The 19,469-nt window shown below is 38.5% G+C and overlaps 1 protein-coding gene across 2 annotated transcripts in view; it reads left to right on the top strand.

Moving 5' to 3' along the window:
- DNAH8 (dynein axonemal heavy chain 8) overlaps positions 1-19,469 on the top strand; it is a 295,649-nt gene that overhangs the window by 230,663 nt on the left and 45,517 nt on the right. For both annotated transcript variants that reach the window (XM_058554442.1, XM_058554441.1), the window contains 3 exons: positions 9,477-9,550; positions 11,417-11,569; positions 11,944-12,099. In XM_058554442.1, the coding sequence (XP_058410425.1) occupies positions 9,477-9,550; positions 11,417-11,569; positions 11,944-12,099 (383 nt within the window). The remainder of the gene's footprint in view (positions 1-9,476; positions 9,551-11,416; positions 11,570-11,943; positions 12,100-19,469) is intronic.

Here is a 19,469-nt window from a genome sequence, read left to right as displayed (position 1 = left end):
CTTACACCATACACAAAAATTAACTCCAAATGGATTAAAGACTTGAATGTAAGACCTGAAACTGTGAAACTCTAGAAGAAAACATAGGCAGTACGCTCTTCGACATCAGTCTTAGCAACATCTTCTCAAACACCACATCTGACCGGGCAAGAGAAACAATAGAAAAAATAAACAAATGGGACTACATCAAACTAAAAAGCTTCTGCACAGCAAAGGAAACCATCAACAAAACGAAAAGACAACCTAACAATTGGGAGAAGATATTTGCAAACCATACTTCTGATAAGGGCTTAATCTCCAAAATATATGAAGAACTCATGCATCTTACCAACAAAAAAACTACCAACCCAATTAAAAAATGGGCAAAGGACCTGAACAGACATTTCCCCAAAGAAGATATACAGATGGCCAACAGACACATGAAAAGATGTTCAAAATCATTAACTGTCAGGGAAATGCAAATCAAAACTACAATGAGATATCACCTCATGCCCGTCAGAATGGCTATAATTAACAAGACAGGAAACAACATGTGTTGGAGAGGATGTGGAGAGAAGGGAACTCTCATACACTGCTGGTGGGAGTGCAAACTGGTGCAGCCACTATGGAAAACAGTATGGAGATTCCTCAAAAAATCAAGGATAGAACTACCATATGATCCAGCCATCCCACTGCTGGGTATTTATCCAAAGAACTTGAAAACACCAATTTGTAAAGTTACATGCACCCATGTGTTCATTGCAGCGTTATTCACAATAGCCAAGACTTGGAAGCAACCTAAGTGCCCATCAAGGGACGAATGGATAAAGAAGCTGTGGTATATATACACAATGGAATACTACTCAGCCATAAGAAACGATGAAATCCAGCCATTTGTGACATCATGGATGGATATTGAGGGTATAATGCAAAGTGAAATAAGTCAGAGGGAGAAGGTCAAATACCGCATGATTTCCTTCATTAAGTAGTAGATAATAACAACAATAAACAAACACATAGGGACAGAATTGGATTGGTGGTTACCAGAGGGGAAGGGGGGAGGGAGGAGGGTGAAAGGGATAATTCGGTACATGTGTGTGGTGATGGGTTGTAATTAGTATTTTGGTGGTGAACATGATGTAATCTATGCAGAAATAGAAGTACAATGATGTACACCTGAAATTTTTACAATGTTATATACCAATGTTACTGCAATAAACAAACAAACAAACTAACAAAAAGAAATCTCATCACAACAATAAGTAAAAGATTTTTTCTTAAGCTATCATAATATTATCTTGATAGATGCTAAAAAGGCATTTTATAAAAATTCAGCATTTGTATTTGGCTTTTAAAAAGTTGAAATAGAAGAATATTTTATTAATGTGATAGTGAATATGAACTTCAAACATCAACATCATACTCATTGGCGAACAAGTAGGGACATGCCCATTCAAGTCAGGAAGAAGATAAAGATATTGACTATCACCACTATTATTTAGTATTGTTGTGGAAGATATAGCTGATGTAAGAATCATAAATAAAAGATATAAGTACTGGAAAGGAGGCACAAAAATCATTATTATTCTCAGACAGTGTAATTGTCTAATGAAAAAACACAAATGAATCAACTGAAAAACTATTAGATTTAATAGGATAGTTCAGTAAGGTGGCTGGTCACAAAATAAATATATTTAAAAAAATCAATGGAGCATTCTTGTAAAATAAAATGTAAAAATCCTATTCACTATAGCAATATAAATAAAACAAATAATTTAAAAAATGCTTATCAGAAGAGAACTATAAAACTTTCTTAGAGTCATAAAAGTGGGATAGAATAAGCAGAAAGTTAAACTATATTTCCAGTATAAAGATTCAATATTGTAAAGATGTCAATATTCTCTAAATTAATCTATAAATTGAATGCAAGTTTAATTGAAATTTCAATAGTATTTTTTTTAATTGGATAGTAGAGGGATCTTAGATCATCTGGAACAATAAACGCACAAGAATAGCCAAGAAAGCTTGAAAAGGAGAAAGAATAATGGGGAACCAGCACCATCAGATTTTTAACACTTTATCAAAATGGCCAATAGTTTAATCAGTGTGGAACTGGCTCAGAGTACGTAAACAGGTCAATGGAGTAAAATGGAAGGCCCCAAATTAGACTCTAGTATACGTAACAGCTTAGTCTATGATAAGATTCACATTGCAAATCTGTGGAGGAAAAATGGATTAGTCAATAAACAGTGTTGGGATAACAGGTTCACTTTTGAAAAAAGTAAGAATTTTATCTCACATTAAACTCCAAAGTAAATTCTAGGTTGATTAATGTTTTAAAGTCTTTAAATTAAGCTATAAAATGATATATTGAACAGTTATGTACTATTGGGGTGGCTAAGATTTTCTTAATCATAATATCAGAGTCCAAAACCAGAGGGACAAGATGGGTCATTGGACTGGATGAAGTTTTAAAACTTCTGTATGTCAAAAGCACCATAAAATTGAAGCACAAATGAGAAGAGTGTGGGTGGGAATTACAGCATTCCATTGCAGCTGAAGACACTGGCAGGCCTTTTTTACGTATATCACAAATCTTGAAAATGTTTGTATGCTTTGTCCCAACTATTCTACATGTATGAATTTCTTGTAAGAACATATTGAGAGACACACAACAAGATTTATATACAAAGATGTTTAATCTGGTGCTATTTATATTGAAAAATTGAAAATGTCTTGAATATACAAAAGGGTAGTGGTTGAATGAACAAGGATGCATCAGAATGATGGAACACTGTGCCACCATTAAAAACTGTTCTCCAGTAATACTTAGTGACAGTAAAATACCCACAACATGCTGATAAGAAATAGAGACATAACATGTATGAGTGTATGTGTATATATATATAACACATACATACAAATGATACATATATATGATTTTTAATATAAATAGGTCTACAATCCTTTATTCAAAACCCTTGGAGACAGATAAGTTTTGGAAATCAGAATTTTTCCAGCTTTTAGAAAGGTAATATTTCATACATTATATAATATACTGCACATAAAAGTACTAATATTCATAAAGATAGGGTTAAATAAAGACTATAAATAGTCTTCTATCAATTCAGGTCAGGTTTTGCACGAAAATGATTTTGGGGTTTAATTTTCAGAGTGTTTTGAGTTTTGAAATGAGAGTAAGTGATTGTGGATTGTGTATATTAAAAAAATTAGAATGAAGATCTCTAGGGAAGGATATTGGTGATTTTCATTTTCTCTCCTTTTTTTTTTGTGAGGAAGATCAGCCCTGAGCTAACATCCATGCTAATCCTCCTCTTTTGGCTGAGGAAGACTGGCTCTGAGCTAACATCTATTGCCAATCCTCCTCCTTTTTTTTCCCCAAAGCCCCAGTAGATAGTTGTATGTCATAGTTGCACATCTTTCTAGTTGCTGTATGTGGGACGTGGCCTCAGCATGGCTGGAGAAGCGGTGCATCGGTGTGCGCCCGGGATCCGAACCCTGGCCGCCAGTAGCAGAGCGCGCGCACTTAACTGCTAAGCCGTGGGGCCAGCCCCTCATTTTCTTCTTTGTGCTCTCCTATATTTTCCAAAGCTCTCACTATGGGCGTATATTACTTAATTAGAAATAAAAAGTTAAAAAAAGTAAAGAAAGAGGAAAAGTAAAAGAGAAACAAACCTAATTTTGGAAAGAAATGGAAAGGTGGTTGAAATCTTACTAAGGTCTCTCGAATACAAACAAACAAACAAAAACAAAACCTCAAACCACCAAAGAGTAATTTTCTGCATTACCTGCAACAACACTTTCTACAATGCCCTCAGCATCCATCCTTCTCTTGAGAGTCCCCCTTGTGATGTCCTGACAGCTTTCCCCACCCTGTCTAGAAGTTCAGCCTGCACTGCTTCTTATCTCATGGCCTCTGTGCTTTGAGACTTTTCCCTTCTCAATTGCAAAGCTTCATCACTTTTCCAAAGTCAATCAACCTAGTCTTTCTAGACCATTAAGAAAATTTATTTAATATTTATTGACCTGTGTTAAAAATGAGGAAAGATTACAAATCAATAACTTAACCTTTCACCTTAAGAAACTAGGAAAAGGAGAGCAAACTAAGTGCAAAGCAAGAGGTAGGAAGGAAATAATAAATTTGAATGGAAAAAAATGAAGTAGAGAACAGAAAAACAATAGAGAATCAACAAACCGAAAGTATCTTCTTTTGATCAACAAAATTGACAAACTTTTAGCTTGACTGACCAAAAATAAAGGAGAGAAGATTAAAATTACTGAAATCAAGAATGAAAGAAGGGCCATCACTATTGACCTGACAAAAATGAAAAAGATTATGAGAGAATACTATGTACAATTATGCCAACAAATTAGATAACCTAGAAGAAATAGACAAATTATTAGAAAGAGACAACTACTGAAACTGACTCAAGAAGAAATAGAAAATCTGAATAGACCTATGAGAAGTAAAGAGATTGATTTAGTAATCAAAAACTTACCACAAAGAGAATACCAGGACCAGAAGTCTTCGCTGGTGAATTCCACCAAACGTTTAAAGAATCACACCAATTCTTCTCAAACTTTTCCAAAAAATAAAAGAGAGAACACTTCCCAACTTATTCTATGAGACCAATATTACCCTGTTACCAAATCTAGATAAAGACATCACAAGAAAACCAATATCTCTTGTGAATATAGAAGCAAAAATTCTCAAGAAAATACTATCAGACCAAATCTAGCACCATATAAAAAGGGTTATACATCATGACCAAGTGGATTTATCCCAAGAATGCAATCTTGGTTGAATATATGAAAATTAATCAATGTAGTATGCCATAGTTAATAGAACAAAGGATGAAAACCCACATGATTATCTCAATAGTTGCAGGAAAAGCATTCAAAAAATGAAATACTCTGTCATGACGAAAACACTCAACAAACTAGGAATAAAAGGGAACTTCTTCAATCTGATAAAGGACACCTAGAAAAAACCCACAGCTAACATCATATTTAATAGTGAAAGACTGAATACTTTCCCCAAAGATCAGGAGTAAGACAAGGATGTCTGCTCTCATCACTTCTATTCAGAACTCTATTGGAGTTTCTAGATAGGGCAAGCAGACTAAAAGAAGAAATAAAAGGCATCCACACTAAAAAAGGAGAAGTAAAACCATCTCTATTTGTAGATGACATGATTTGGGATGTAAAAAACCCTAAGGAGTCCACCAAAAAACTATTAGAGCTAATAAATGAGTTCAACAGGATTGCAGAATACAAGATTAATATATTAAAATCCATTGTTTTTCTACACACTAGCAAGAACAATCCAAAATTGAAATTATAAATGCAATTCCATTTATAATATCTTAAAAAATACCTAGGAATAAACTTAACAAAGATGTGCAAGACTTGTACACTGAAAACTACAAAACGTAGTGGAAAAATGTTAAAGAAGACCCAAATAGATGGAAAGACATCCCATGTTCATGGATTGGAAGACTTAATATTGGTAAGATGACAGCACTCTCCAAATTGATCTACAAATTGAACACAACCTCTATCAAAATCCAAGCTGCCTTTTTTAGTGGGAATTGACAAGCTGATCTTAAAATTCATATGGAAATATATGGGACCCAGAATATCCAAAACAATTTTGAAAAGGAGGAACAAAGCTGTAGGAGTCACATTTCCCAATTTCAAAACTTACTACAAAGCTACAGTGATCAAGACAGTATGGTACTTGCATAAAGACAGACATATTTATCAATGGAATAGAATTGAGAGTCCAGAAATAATCCCTTACATATATGGTCAATTGATTTTCAACAAGTGTGCCAGACTTTCATGGGGGAAAGGACAGTCTTTTCAACAAATGATGCTAGAAAGATTGATATCTCCTTTCAAAAGAATTAAGTTTGACCTTTATATCACATAGTATACAAATATTAACTTAAAATCAACCAGAGACATAAATGTCTGAGCTAAAACTATAAAACTCTAAGAAGAAAACAGGAGTAGATTTTTGTGGCCTTGATTAGGCAGTAGTTTTCTAGATAGGATGCCAAAAACATAAGCAACAAAAGAGAAAATAGATAAATTGGACTTGATCAAAATTCAGAACTTTTGCGTTCAAAGGACACCATCAAGAAAGCGAAAAAGACAACCTACAAAATGAGAGAAAATATTTATAAATCATACATCTACTGAGGATCTGGTATCCAGAATATATAAAGAAATCTTACAGCTCAACAATAAAAAGCCAAATAACCCAATTTAAAAGTAAGTAAAGAATTTGAATAGACATTTCTCCAAAGAAGATATACAAATGGCCAATAAGCTCATGAAAAGATTCTTAGCATCATTACCCGTTAGGGAAATGCAAATCGAAACTACAATGAGATCCTACTTCAGTCCCTCTAAGATGACCATAATAAAAAGATGTAATTGAGCAAGTGCTGGCAAAGATGTGGAGAAATTAGAACCTGTATACACTGCTGATGGGACTGTAAAATGGTGCAGCTGCTTTGGAAAACAGTCTGGCAGTTCCTCGAAAAGTTAAACATAGAGTTACAAATGACCCAGCAATTCTACTCCTAAGTATACTCCCAAGAGAATTGAAAACATGTCCACACAAAGACTTACACAGGAATGTTCATAGCAGCGTTATTCATAGTAGCCAAAAAGTGGAAACAACTCAAATGTCCATCAGCTGATGAATGGATGAACACAGTGTGGTACATCCATACAATGGACAATTAGTCATAAAAAGGAATGAAGTTGTGATCCATGTTACAAAATGGATGATTCTTGAAAACATTATGCTAAGTAAAAGAACACAGACACAAAAGGTCACATGTCATATGACTCCATTTGTATGAAATGTCCAGAGTCGAAAACAGAGACAGAAAGTGGATTGGTGGTTCCTGGGGTGGGAGAGGGTGATGGGGAGTGACTGCTGATGGGTGTGGGGTTTCTTTTTGTGTTGATAAAAATGTTCTGAAATTAGATAGTAGTGATTGTTCTACAACTCTATGAATACACTAAAAAATTTTGAATTGTACACTTTAAAAGGGTAGGTTTTATGATATGTGAATTATATTTCAATTTTAAAAGTTTAAAAATATTTATTGAGCATCTACTGAATGCCATGCACTGTCTAGGTCCTGGGTAAGACACCGTGATCTAAGTCCCTTCTCTTGTGGAGCTGACATTCTAGTGCGGGGGTAAAATAGACAATAATTGATAAATAAACGAGTATATAATATGCTAAAAAAGAAGCAGAGTAGGGGCGGAGTGATGGGGGTAGGGGTGCTGTTTTAGATAGGATGGTCAGGGAAGGCCTTGTTGAGAAGGTGAGGAAGACCTGAGATGTGAAGGAAGTGGGTCAGTGCAGCTCTTGAGGAAACAGATTTCAGGCAGAGAGAAGAGCAGGGAGGCAGCAGTGTGCCTGGAGAGGCCACTGTGGCTGGAGAAAGGTGAATGAATGATGGGGAGAGCGGTGAGATAAGAAAAGGGGTGTGTGTGTGTGTGTGTGTGTAGAGGGCAGTGACAGTGGGGTCCAATTGAGAAGGGCCTGAAAGGCTACAGTAAGAACTTTGGATTAGATTTTGGATTTTGTTCTGAATGAAATGGGAAGCCATCAATGGTTCTGAGCAGAGGATGGACATAATCTGATTTAGAGTTGGACAGAATCCCTCTGTCTGCTGTGGGAAGAGTAGTTAATAGGGGACAAGAGTAGGACTGAGGTCACCGTGAGGAGGCTGTTGCAAAAATCCAGGCAAGAGGTGGTGGTGACTTGGGCCAGGGGAATAAAGGCGGAGATGTCAAGAAGTGTTAGATCCTGGGTATGTTTTGAAGGGATGCGGCTAAGTCTCCTCTCCACCCCTTACTTGCATCAGTAGAAGAAACTCAGGCTCATAGCCACCTGAACAAAAAACAGTTCTTCCCTTGAGAAGGTGTATTTCAGAAGAGCTGGAAAGTGAGAGGAGATAGAATGTGGCTCACACTCACGTGTTACTGCTTTTTGTCCCTATCAAACCTTCCCCCATTGACCTATTGAACAGTTGTGAATTCTGTCAAAATAAGAGGGGCTCAGTATCTCTGTATGATCCAGAGGCTCTTCCCATTCAAGTCCCACCTCCCCTTTCTTCTTTTATATATGCATGGATTCTTCCCAGAAGCCCCTGGGAGCAGTGCCTGGATCCCCTTGAACCGGAGAGTTCATGGGGGCTTTCGTGGGAAAATCCAGCTTTGCTCAGCCACCCTTGGCCTTTTGCAATTCCCAGTTCTCCAAACAGTGCACTTCCATCCTCTCTCAGGTACCCATTGCAAAGTTTCTTCCTGTGGCCCTGATTCCATGAATAATCCCTACTGTTGCACCTTGTAAACCCTAATGGAATCTCTGGCCATTAACCACTAGGTGCCATTTATATGGTGTATCCTGACAACTTCTCTGGTTCCTGACATGTTTCCCTCCCCACTCCATGGATTTCTCCAGTCCTCTGTAGCCTCTACCAGCAGTTCCCAAACCAGCCTCTCTGTTTGCTCAACCACAGTGGTCTATTTTTCTGAAGATTCAGGCTCACCCAGTAGAGCAGGGCAAAAGCATACACTGGTTCACAATGTCTCCACTGACCCCCTTTCCCTGGACTGAGATCATGCCTCTCAAACTCAAGAAAATCTGCGTCCACAAAGGCTTGATTAAAAGTTAATTTCCAACTCCGTTTTCGCAATCATGATTCACAGACTAATTTAGTGGATTCATATGTCAGGGCATAAGTGTGGTTCTTTGCCTACAACATTAAATTCACTAATGAGCCTAAATAGTGTATTCTCCCCTGAATTATAATCACACTTCTGATCTTGGAGTGGTCTCCACTTTCTCTTCATGCTCAGTCCCAAGGTGATGATAATCTGAGGAGCAGTTACTCCTGAATGTAGCCCTACCAGGGCTGAGCTGCCTCAAGTTACCCTCTCAGAAAATGGACCAACATGCAAACAAAACCAAAACAGACAAACAGAAGACACTGCCAGCCTGACATCCTAAAAGAATAAAAAGCCCATTAAATCTTTACTAAAGCATCTGTACAACACCAAAGGAGATTTCTGATCAAAACATGCAACAGAATTAAAAAATCCTCTTTCCCTCTAAATACCTATGATAATAGTGTAACTGCCTCTCTCATCATCAATCTTTCTTCTCATTGTCTCCAAAGGCCCCCAAACTCTCTAAAACTTAACCTTGTGCTTTTTGTCTCTCTCTCCTTGCCCTCATCTTTCCAGGTTGGTCCTCCGGTGTCTGATCCACTCATTTCTCTCATTAATACAGGCAGGGGCGAGACCTGTTTGAATAACAAAGTCTCCTTTTGAGAAGCCACGGAGGGAGGGAGGCTGTGACCATTCAGAAGTCAATTTTTTGTCCCAATCCTGTTATAAACTTGACGTTTTATCATAGTGATCCTTCTCCTGTGTTACAGAATGCAGAACTATCTCAATGGGGCAAGGACAAGAAGTACATGCTCGAAAGCTGATTCAGATGTCGATGCAGCAGGTATGTGGCAAGAGACACCTACTCCAAATGCAACATTCTTGCTATTATCCCTCTGGCCATCACGTCTACCTAGGACCACCACGGTGATGCCTGTGCTGCTCAGTCATTATTTCCATTTTGTTTATGTGTATATAGACCACCTTTAATTACCTGTGAATTTTAAACCTCAAGCTAGTTTGCTCCTGACATCCCCGTAAAAAGCTTGTTCTATCTCCTATAGTATATGCTCCATTTTATTTTCACTAGATATTTTTTTGATAATTTGGCAGATACACTTTCTGGTTAGTAAGGAGACAGTCTTGGAATTTCATGATAAATGTTAATAGATTGTGCTTAAGAAGTGGCAGATTGAGACAGTTATATTTCAATTTTTAGTTCAAGTCAGACTTTCATTTTTCATTAATGAATAGTTTCAGGCAAATAAGAAATATTTGAGGGCGTTATGTTTAAATACGGATAATGGTTTTTATTGAAAATTGCAAGCTGGATGGAATGTTGAGAAATATTTTCCATCACACCTAATAAATACACAGGACATTAATTTTCTAGAAATGCTTGGTAGATGGCAATTTCAGCTGCAATAAGGAATTGCACCATTTATAAAAATAAAATAAGATCTTGGTTTATTTTTAAGCTTTTGATCTTATAATGTCTGTAGCAACTTTGGTCCAATTTTTCCCTGGGAATTAATGACTAGAGAGGGTTAATGGGCTAAAACTCTGCTTGGGTCATCAAATTTTCAAGCTAGTCATTAATTCTTAAGTGCCCTAAGCCTTAATCTTTACCACTTAATTAAATTCAATAATATATTGTATTTAATTTATATATATCAAAGCAATTATATATAATTATTTTTACTCAGATCAAATGATTCACTCTATTGAGTGACTTGACAGTTTAACTTTGGGCCTTAAATAATATCTTTAGTTTCCATGAGTGAGAAACTTTTTAGTTTAAATACTGCATTCACATTAACTGTCTTTCAAATACTAGCTTTTACAACTTGCACGTTCTGTTTCTCAAGGTGAGATAAGTATTGATATTAATGGTATCAGGAAAAAAAAAAACCTCATGAACAGGTGCAGCAACTTTGCCACGTGAGAGACATCAGCTGTAGGATAAAGCTGACATTGTAGTTGTATTTTCTTTTACAGTAGAAGAAGGCATAATACACAAGCCTTACCGTGTATTTATTGTGCTTAATATTTTGTAGCTGTAGTTATCTGATCTTGTTATATAAGGGTATCAAAATGTTGTCTGGTTCATAAACTATGTTCTCATAGAGCAGTGATGGTTATGTGATTTGTATTGTTAGAGGTAGTTTTATCAAGTATTTAGATAGTGCTTAATATTTTGTGGTTTTAGGAATTTATGGGATGAGTGATGACCAAGAATAAGGTATAGTGTTATGGTAGCAAATGTCACCAAATGTTTTGTCTCCAACTTTTATGAGATAATGTGCGTCTCTCTTTGTAACTATGGATGAGTTGGTTATGGGGTGAGTCAGTTCTGATTTACCCTAGGCAGGACAATTTGTTACAAATTCCAGAATACCCATTCCTACCATTAGATGGTGCACACACTGTACTTACACAAGTCTGACTTCAAGTTTTAATTTCTGTTCCCTTCTGAACCAGGGGTGGCAGAATACAATCATTTTGAACCCACTTGATTCCAAGTAATCAGCTTTATGAGTAGTTGAAGAAATGATAGTATTGACATATAATAATTTTATTAAAATCGTGTGCTCAAAACAGAGTATTCACATGCTCTAAGCAAAGGTTTAAAAAATTGGTTTGTACATATGTTTTATTAAAATCATAAAAAAGTTACAAGAAATTGATATGAAATCATTTTTGAATACAGGGTGGCTGGGTATTACTGCAAAATTGTCACCTGGGCCTGGAATTCATGGAAGAATTACTAGAGACATTAATTACCACTGAAGCCAATGACGATTCTTTCCGAGTATGGATAACTACCGAGCCCCACGATCGATTTCCAATTACATTGCTTCAGGTTTGTTACTATAAGTGTCTTTTCTTTGAGAGTTATATAAATAAAGATGGTATAATTGGCATTATTGAAAGATGGAAACACAACCGGGGCTTTTTGGTCCAGTAGAGTCTGCACTGCCAAATCTTATACTATAATTGTCAAAGTCTTGTCTAGAATCATCCAGATTATATAGCAAATATTTCTACAGAAGAGTTATAAGTACTAATTTATTGGGTTTCAGTTCTGATCAACGTCATTAGTTTACACAGTGCTAAATTTCAACCCACATTTTATGTACCATAAACATATTGTTGTCTGATGTATTATTATAATTCCTATTTCATCCTTTACAATAATTTATAGAAACAAAACTACTGTTTGCTTTTTTACAACAGACGTCTCTCAAATTTACTAATGAGCCACCCCAAGGAGTGCGTGCAGGTTTGAAGAGAACATTTGTGGGAATTAATCAAGACCTTCTGGACGTCAGTAATTTACCCATGTGGAAACCGATGCTTTACACAGTAGCGTTTTTACACTCCACTGTGCAGGTAACTCCCGAGAGCCGTTTGCATGTTTAGGGGATGCTGATGGTATGTTGCCTCTCTGCTTCACTGTCTGCTCTCATCTCTCTGCTTTTTCTCCCCCTCGTAGCGCTTTTCCCCACCTGGCATGGTCTATATTTGTTGATGTACTTAATGTGTCCTCCTGCCCCACCCCCATCCTGGCCATCAGAATGTAAGACTCTCAAGGGCAAAGACTTTGTCCTTTTATAACTGCCGAATCTCCCCCGTCACAATCTGGGATATTGCCAGAGCTCAGTAAATATTTGTGGGATGAACAAACGGATTATTACGGTAGGAGCTTGGTGTATAAAGTGCCTGTGCTGGCCAGGAAGGTTATGTACACCATCTCCTGTCATACTCACAACCACATTTCCAGGTAGGACCATCACCATTTGAGAAATGAGGAAATTGAGACTTAGAGAGGTTATGTTCACTTCGTAGGAGGTGGGTCTAGGAGTCAAGCCTCACACTGCCTGCCTCAGACGTAAACACGTTTTGACCCTGCTCCTCACTGCTGAAAGTGGTGGTGGTGGTGGGAGGAGGGGTAACAGTGGTTACCGGTCTTTCTCAGGTTGTTTGCTATTTGCTTTTGCTGTCTAGTTACTTATATAGTAATTTAATTATTTTATGGCTCCCCAGCAACTTGTCTATGGGATTTTTTCATTTTGTTATTGTTTTGTTCTATATTTGAATTTTATATGTTGTTCTGTATTTGAAAACTGTATAATTTGAATGCACTGGATTCACTCCTTGATTTCACAGAGAGATGAAGAGTCTCCTTTAATTCCTTCCTAAGCGTCTTCCTTCCCTGAGGCTAGGGTGAGGACAATACGAATCAACTGGCTTGTCCCTGGAGGCACGCTTTAGCTGTGCACAGTGGCACGCAGAGCTTCACCTCGTCTCTCCCCGCCCTGCCTGAAGGTGGAAGAGAATTTGGTGCCCACCCCAGAAAATACTGGGCGTGTTTACCTTCAGGTTCATTGTCTCTACCACTTTACCAGGTTCCATGTTGCCCAACAGAGAGGGCTGCGTAGAGGGGACAGCTGGTGTTTATCTGTTCCCCACCCCAGAGAGAGTTAAAATCAGGTTAAAGGCTTTGTGGGTGGTTATTTTTACTAAGTCCTGTTGTGGCCTTTGGATTGTAAATTGCAGCTTTCAAGTCACTGAAGTCTATTTCTTACATTCTTATCTGGGAATTGTTCCCTTTGCTAGAGCTTATAACACTCTAATACAAATATTGCTTTAAGTCTCTTATTTAAGTCCCAATTCACAAATAATATATTTTATGATTCTGGTCCCAGTAGTGATGATTCAGTTCTTCCACCTTGCTTATCACGGGGAGATATTTGGGGGTATTTTCCATACGGTCTGTGCAGCAACCTGCATTTCTAGTGGCCATCATCGGAGTGCTAAACAGAAGAACAGCAGGACCATGGTCTAGTCATGGGGCTGACGTGCTTGCACTTAACATGACATGTATTTCGTTAAAACAGAAAAAATCTCCACCACTAGGGCCGTGAAACTAAAGGTTGAATATCTCTTAAAATCTGGTCGCAGTGTGCTAGTTAGAGCACTTCATTGACAGTCAGAGGCCTGGACTTTAGACTTGCTGTGAAATCCCTTAGCTATGTGAGGTTGGTCCAGTTACGTCTCTCTGAGGGCCCTTGTTTCCCCATCTCTGTGTTTAGAGGCAGAAGGAGGTGATCTTTCAAGGTTGTTCCCATTTCTAACATTCTGTTATCCAGTTCTGTGACTATGCAGGGAGCGCAGATAATTCAAGCATATTTCCCTCGTTCTTTTTTCATCATTTTCAGAAATGTTTACTGTAATATTGCCTAGATATTTTCTTTGACTTGGTTAGGATAGAGCCAGCTTGATAGAAAAATCTGTAATTCTTTAGGGGCTTGTGGTCCTGGGCCAGTAGCATCCGTATCACTTGGGAGCTTGTAAGAGATGAATCTGAGGCCCCCATCCTAGATCTGCTGCATCAGAATCTGTAATAAGATGCCCACATGATTCGTGTGCACATTAGAGTTTGAGATGCAATTGCGATAGGAAGAACTGTTCTGGATTTGGATAGATTGTGACTTATGTTTCTCTAGTGTTGGACGTAATAGCCAAATACCTGATTTCTTAATTGATCGATTCCTCCAAATTAACCTAGATATCCCTTGCTTTATACAAACACGACGTATATGTTTTTGTCCTTGAAGAGACTGAAAAAAAGAAGAGGGAATTGGTTCACGTCACATAATCTGAAGCTTCAGAGCTGGGGAGGCCTTCATGCTGGAGTTCTTCACACCTTAGAATGCAGAACCTATGGGTAAAATGTGAGAGTTGCATGTCCCGCAATGTAATTTCTCTTACTGAGTTGCGGTTTGGCGTCATGCCATCAACTCACCCCCACTCAGGGGCATCACGTGTTATGTGGACCCTACTCATTGTTACAGAGAACAAAACGAGCACCCTTTCTCTCCTATAAGAAGAAGTAGATTTGGCTGGTCAAAGACACCTTTCTTTGGTAGAAGAGTGGTGAAAGTTGTGGTTTGTTCTGTCGATGAGGAGGGAGCAGGCTTACCCAGTAGGAGGGTGCCTGGGTGCTGCCCTGAGAACCTGCACAGATGCACAAGCCAATTCTGCACTGAGCTCTTCTTGCCCCAAACTCCCCCTGGCCTCCTTCCTCTCTCCTACAGGAACTTACCATCCACACAGGTCAGGAAGTTACTGCAGCAGTGGGCGCTCTTACTGCAGTCAGGTGATGTCTGTGCCTTTGCCAGCCAGCCCTCCTGTCCTCGCCGTGGCAGTCTTGCATTCTCAGCACCCTGGTGTATGCTTGGCTCCATTTGGCCACGACTCCTTGAGAACGTTTCCAAATCCTCTTGAAGATGACTCTCAGGGGAAGCTTCCCTCTGGCCTCAGTATTATCTCTCTACGGTTTCCCAGAAACTCCAGTGTAACACCATGCTGGATTTCAAAACAAGCCCACGTTCACCCTTCAGGATTTTAATTTTAAATATATCTTCCTCCAAAGTCTTGGTCTTTTGAAACTTAATAATTACATTTGTAGTCTCCTCTCAACACTTCCTGTAGAAGGTCAGAATAATGTTTTCTGGTTTTTTCCTATTAATGGTCAAGGTACCATTACCCAGTATACCAATGTACCCATTGCCTGGGCCCCAGAATCTCTGGGAGGAGATGGTGAGGTGGGGTGCTCAGTATTTTTAAAAACTTCTCAAGTGATTTTAATGTGCGACAAGAATTGAGAATAACTGCCAAGCAGCCACTGCCCCTAAGGGAGGAGCCTTTAGTCATTTTTACTTCCTTTTCATGGTTTGGAATTTTTCTCCCCATCACCTTAGCTTGCCCACGTTGAGACCCACATTTGGCACTTTTCTAACAGCTTATACACAACTCTGTGAGATTTTTTGCTAAAGTCATTGATTAGGAGCTCTCACGGCCTGCAGTGGCAGTTGCAAACTTTGAAATTTTACCGTGGCTTTTAAAAGTAATTGAAATATTAAATAAATATGGCCATGTCAATAGCAGCCAGGGAATTCCACTGTTAGCAGTTCCTTATTCAGAAAAATGTTTCCTTCTACTACATTTTGTTTTCTTTCTCAAGTTTGAGCCTTGAGAAACACTCTCTTCAAGTTTAATAGTGTATATAAAGTTCTTGCTTTGAGGAGGCGTGATTATTGAGTTCTTGATTTAAATGTCTTCAGAATAATTACAATAATATGATACAGGTTTTTAAAAAGATCTTTTACGCTTTGCTCTATAGTGTTTCCCAGTGGTCCTGGCCATTTCTGTTAATTATTTTTACCTGTTAAATTTTCCCTGTATTGTCTAGTGTGGATTGTATTTTTCATTTTATGTTAGCTCCCGTTATTAAATAAATAGGATGTGGTGCTCCAAAGAGAGCCTTGTTTTGAAGATGTGACTGAGGTGATTCTGCACTGGGCTGTGGGAGGTAGGATGATTGGGCTGAGGTAGAATCTACCATAAAATTGGAAATAGCTTTGACATCATTGAAATGACGACTCCACTGAGCAACTTTTCTTCAGAGTTCTAAGGAGGATTCCAAGTTTTCCATGTTTCGCTAATAGTTCTGTGTTTTGTATATTCTTTGGAATAAGAAGAAAAAATCATATTCATTAAATTCAGTAAGTGGTAGAGGTAGACTAGTCCTCCTAAAATTATCACTTTTCAACTTAATAATGGATAATAACTCCCTTCTGTTGAATCAGGTTTTAGCTCTCTATCCTGACATCCAATCTATCTACATTCCGTCCCTGAGTCATCACGTGAGCACGTGGTTCCAGCTACTCGCCAGAGGTTGCCTCTGCTGCGGTAGAACTGTTCCTGCCCAACGTGGGGCCTTCTGCTCGCCACAAGACATGCCAGTAGTCAAGAGGCAAGGTGGTGGGAGAAAAGGGACTTTTTATTACAGCTTGCTAGCAAGAGGGAAGATGGCTGATTCATGTCCAAAAGAACCATCTTAAGGGGGCACAAAATCTTACAGCAGTTGTATAGGCCATTGGGTTATTGGGGAGGGGGTTAGGAGTGTTGACCTTCTGGTGTTACAGACTGGGAGTGCCACACCAGATCTTTCAGTTTTCACTAATGATGGCTCTCAGCATAGACTCTCTGTTTGGGGGTCATCACATTCCTAAGGAACTCAAAAAACGAAGTTATCATCTTATCGCAGCTGGGAGGTACATGCACAAGCAGGGGTTGTAAAATCTACAGAGCAGTTAGATCTCCTGGAGGGTGCATATCCAGCTGGATTAGTTTGTCAGAGGTCATGCAAAGTTACAACAGGGCTTCTTTTCTACAATATGGCTTCTCTTATGACAACCTTGGCTTGAGCTGGTATCAGAACCATTTACCTGCAAACTCCTTCTGGATGAATCATGAGCTTTGCATTCCTGTCTTTGCTCATGGCCTTCACTCAGAAGTCTGTTTTTCTCCCTTATTTTCAAAGACCAGATTTAGTTTTGCGCTCCTCTCAGAAGCCTCTGATTGAATGTCTTCTTCAGGCTTATCATCTGTTAACTTTTGACAGTTAATTATGCTCACTATCACATTGTCCTTTCCTTATTTCTAAGTCTTATTTTCTCAACTAAATTAAAACTTTTTGAAAATATACCAATTTTAATATTTTCTATTGTATCACATAGGACTCATTTCACAGTTTCAAAAATACTAATTGGACTAAAGAGATTCAATATTCCAAATATACCAAATTCTAGCAAAGTTTCCTGCTTTTGAGCTTCCAAATGAGTTCTTAGGTCCCAATGGTTTGAGTTGTTCCTAATAGTAATCCAAGGTGATAATTCAGGGTTTTTTTGTTATTGTTATTTAGAGAGATTAGTGAGTACAAAAAAGAAAAAAGCAAGAAAGTGAAATGACTTCCTTTGTGAAGGAAAAGACATCCACCAAGGTTTTATCTTTTTCCCCCCCAAGATATGCTTAACAGTCGATGACTTTAGTGAACCACCCTAAAAAGTGAATGCTTTAAATGAAAATTGATACTAAGTAACAAAATGAAGCAAATCTCAGCATTGGGGCAATTTTCAAAGATCGTATTTTAAAGAGCAACTGCATTGCAATTGCTCAGTGCATATAAATGGGAGTGTTTCTACAGAGCCAATTTAAGTAGCTTCAGTAATTGGAAAGAAAGAATTATTCTTCATTCAGCCTCCTGTCTAATTGAACAGTAACATTAAAAAATTAAGTCAACATAGGTAAAACTATTTTAGAGTTGATTCTCTTTTTTTAAAAATTGGAAAACATTTGCATTTCACTAATAAGTGGTTAGCATTCTTCTCTTTGAAGTCCCGCAAGTGGAAGAAATTCCAGAGACTCAAGGGTTAGCTGAATGCATTTTCATGTTAATATCCCATATACCCTCCCAACCCACCCTTGCTCCTAGAATAACCTGGAGGAGGCTCACCTAGATGTTTCTGGGATCCACTCAAGAAATTCAAAACCCCGTGTCAGCTTCTGAATTGACCCCCACAAAGGGTGAGAGGGAGAGTGCCTTTCAGTCTGACAATAATCTATTAATGTTTGTTAGACAGCCAGGATCCTTTCCCCAAGGTGCAGTTGCAAAAGGGGAGACAAAAATGGGAGACATGTTTTTCCCTGTCAAGGCTCAAAATCTAGTTACAGGACCAGATATTTCAACATGAAACAACTAGAAAACAAACCAAGGCAACCTGAATGCTGAGACCAGGAAGCAGAAAGCCATCAAGAGAAGCTGACAGGTTTAAGAGCCAAGGCTCCTCCTCTTACACCTGGGACGACACCACATGTCTCTCCTCCTGTCAAGGTGGCACCTCTGCTCCCTCTCCCTTTCTCTGTTCAAGGTGGAAGATGGTGCTTCACGGCTTCTGTGTTTACAAGTCTCCCTAGTTTAAGCTCTGACTAGGATAAGTCCGGAGAGCAGTTCTTAACCCTAAGTCTAAATTCCTGAGAGAAAGAATCTGGTTGGCTCTTCCTGGGCTGGTTGTCCACCTTTGATTTCATTAGCTAAGGGGCGAGGGTGGGAGTCACACCATACAGATGTCCAACACCTAAAAACCTAACCTGAAGACGTACAGGTCTAGAGGTAATGGTAGTAGTTTACATTGTTAATGAGTTATTTGTTTGCCCTCAGTCTGAACTTCCAGGGCCAGAATATCTAGACGCAAGTTAATTTTCATGGTATACCTAATATTTAAAAATCATATCCTAAAAATCGATAATTAAACCTTCTCGCTTTCTGAATTTCTTCTCTGACCTGTCCATGAACTTGTCCAAGTTAAAATTCATTTAGATTCCTTTTATATAGTGGTATTATTCAGGTTCTAAAGCATGGAGGAGCTGCAGTAAGAAGTATTGGAATGGCTTGTAACAACAGCGTGTGTGTGTGTGTGTGTGTGTGTGTGTGTATGTTGGGTTGAGGAAGGCAGAAAAGGAAAGAAATTTAGTACAATCATGTACCACATAACAACATCGTGGTCACGACAGACCACATATATGACAGTGGTCCAGTAAGATTAGTTCCATATAGCCTCAGTGTGTAGCAGGCTGTACCATCTAGGTTTGGGTAAGTACACTCTATGATGTTTGGAGAAGTAGAATTACATCTTCCCGTAGGTGTATCAGGATTCCACACTCCACATAGCTCCTCACCTCAGGCACTAGGGTCAAAGGCCTAGGAACTAATCCCAATAAATAATTGGACCTTCCTTAGAGACTGATTGTGTGCTCAGGCAGGGAAAGCTGATGGTATGTTAACACTTGAGTTAATCTCTGTGGTTTGCTAGGTGATCAGGGCCTGGAATGATGAGTTCTAACACTTACATACC

This window comes from Diceros bicornis, chromosome 14, assembly GCF_020826845.1.
Source record: "Diceros bicornis minor isolate mBicDic1 chromosome 14, mDicBic1.mat.cur, whole genome shotgun sequence".
Classification (NCBI taxonomy): Eukaryota; Metazoa; Chordata; class Mammalia; order Perissodactyla; family Rhinocerotidae; genus Diceros; species Diceros bicornis.
This window is presented reverse-complemented; position numbering and strand designations above follow the sequence as displayed.